The following is a 2024-nucleotide window of genomic DNA, read 5'->3' on the forward strand; positions in this document are numbered from 1 at the left end:
GTAAATACCTTGAGCCCAAGTTTTTCACACACTATAGATAATACAGTTGTACATCAAATATCTATAAGTACTATAGTGTTGGCCATGAGGAATGCCTGCAGAGGAGAATAAAAAGTCCAGGGAAGGACCGTTTATATCCAATGTGTTGTGGTGTGGTAATTGTTGTTTTGTTTGCTTTTCAGGAGAAATACATCTTTCCCTTAAAAATAAAAAAACCCTGGGATAATAATGATTACCAGAGTTTATCTTGGACAAAGAAATTTAAGTACCCATGAAATGACATCATCATTTTCTAACCCATTTATATGTCTAATCTAGGCAATAGTCTACAATCAGATGAGTTTGTGATTTCTGTGGAGCAAGGTATGATAAAAGAAAAGGTTGGATTGTTTTTCAATAACACAAATTCAAAAGGAAACATCACTGCTTATATATAAAATTCAGAGAGACTATAGGAATATTAAAGATAATGACTACTATGTGAAGGCTGAAAATAAATGCAGGCTGGTTTCTTTGGGCTCCACATGCACAGACTCTGCCATATAAACCGAATATCTCCCTCCTGGTAGTGATGAGAAACCACACAGCAGTAACAACTTTCGTCCTGCTGGGGCTGACAGATGACCCACAGATGCAAATTCTACTTTTCATCTTTCTATTTCTCACCTACATACTGAGTGTCACAGGGAACCTGACTATTATCACCCTCACCTTAGTGGACCACCACCTAAAAACTCCCATGTACTTTTTCCTCAGAAATTTTTCTTTCTTAGAAGTCTCCTTCACTACAGTCTGCGTTCCCAGATTCCTGTACAGTATATCAACTGGGGACAACACTGTTTCCTATAATGCTTGTGCAACTCAAATATTCTTTGTTTTTCTCTTTGGGGCCACAGAATTTTTCCTCCTGGCAGCCATGTCTTATGACCGCTACGTGGCCATCTGCAAACCCCTGCATTATATGATCATCATGAACAACAGGGTGTGCAACTTATTAGTCCTCTACTGTTGGGTGGCTGGACTGATGATCATTGTCCCACCACTTGGCTTGGGCCTCCAGCTTGAATTCTGTGACTCTAATGCCATTGATCATTTCAGCTGTGATGCAGCACCCCTCCTAAAAATCTCATGCTCAGATACATGGGTATTAGAACAGATGGTTATCCTTGTGGCTGTATTTGCACTCATTATTACCCTGGTCTGTGTGATTCTGTCCTACTCATACATCATCAGAACAATTCTGAGATTCCCCTCTGTTCAGCAAAGGAAAAAAGCCTTTTCCACCTGCTCATCCCACATGATTGTGGTTTCCATCGCCTATGGAAGCTGCATCTTTATCTATGTCAAGCCCTCAGCAAAGGACGAAGTGGCCATAAATAAAGGAGTGTCTTTGCTCACAAGCTCCGTGGCACCTTTGTTGAACCCCTTTATTTATACCCTGAGAAACAAACAAGTAAAACAAGCCTTCAGTGACATTATAAAGATGATTGCACGTCTCTCAAAGAAGTAGAAGATTTTCGGCCATGCCTATGACTTAGTTAGTAGGGCACTGGCCCCATATACCAAGGGTGTGAGTTCAAACCTGGCTCTGGCCAAAATGCAACAAAAACAAAAAATAGCTGGGCATTACAGTGGATGCTGATAGTCCCAGCTACTCGAAAGGCTGAGGCAAGAGAATCAGCTAAGCCCAAGAGCTGGAAGTTGCTGTGACCTGTGACACCATAGCACTCTATTGAGGGCAACAAAGTGAGACTCTGTCTCAAAAAAAAAGGAGGGGTGTGGGAGGAGGCAAAATGGCTGACTGGAGCCAGCTTTACACATAGGCTCCCATCCAGAAGGAGAATTAAAGGACAGAAGTTCAGCAAGTAAACTGATGGTTTGGAGCTGTGCCAAGAGAGAAGACTGATGAGTGCACATGACCCTACTGAGGCAAGCTGCAACCCCAAGGATATAAACAATAGGTACAAAACCCATCACCAAGCAGACGGGAGTCCCCTCTCCCTTAAGAACTGCTCGCAGTATAC

At 42.2% G+C, this 2024-nt stretch overlaps 1 protein-coding gene across 1 annotated transcript; it reads left to right on the forward strand.

The window, feature by feature from the left end:
* Positions 1–571: 571 nt before the first annotated feature.
* On the forward strand, positions 572–1510 carry LOC100956910 (olfactory receptor 6C2-like). Its single transcript, XM_003790481.1, has one exon. It carries the CDS (start codon positions 572–574, stop codon positions 1508–1510), a length of 939 nt encoding a protein of 312 aa, XP_003790529.1.
* The last annotated feature ends 514 nt before the right edge of the window (positions 1511–2024 follow it).

This window comes from Otolemur garnettii, unplaced genomic scaffold, assembly GCF_000181295.1.
Source record: "Otolemur garnettii isolate 467f Iridium unplaced genomic scaffold, OtoGar3 scaffold00043, whole genome shotgun sequence".
Taxonomy (NCBI): domain Eukaryota; kingdom Metazoa; phylum Chordata; class Mammalia; order Primates; family Galagidae; genus Otolemur; species Otolemur garnettii.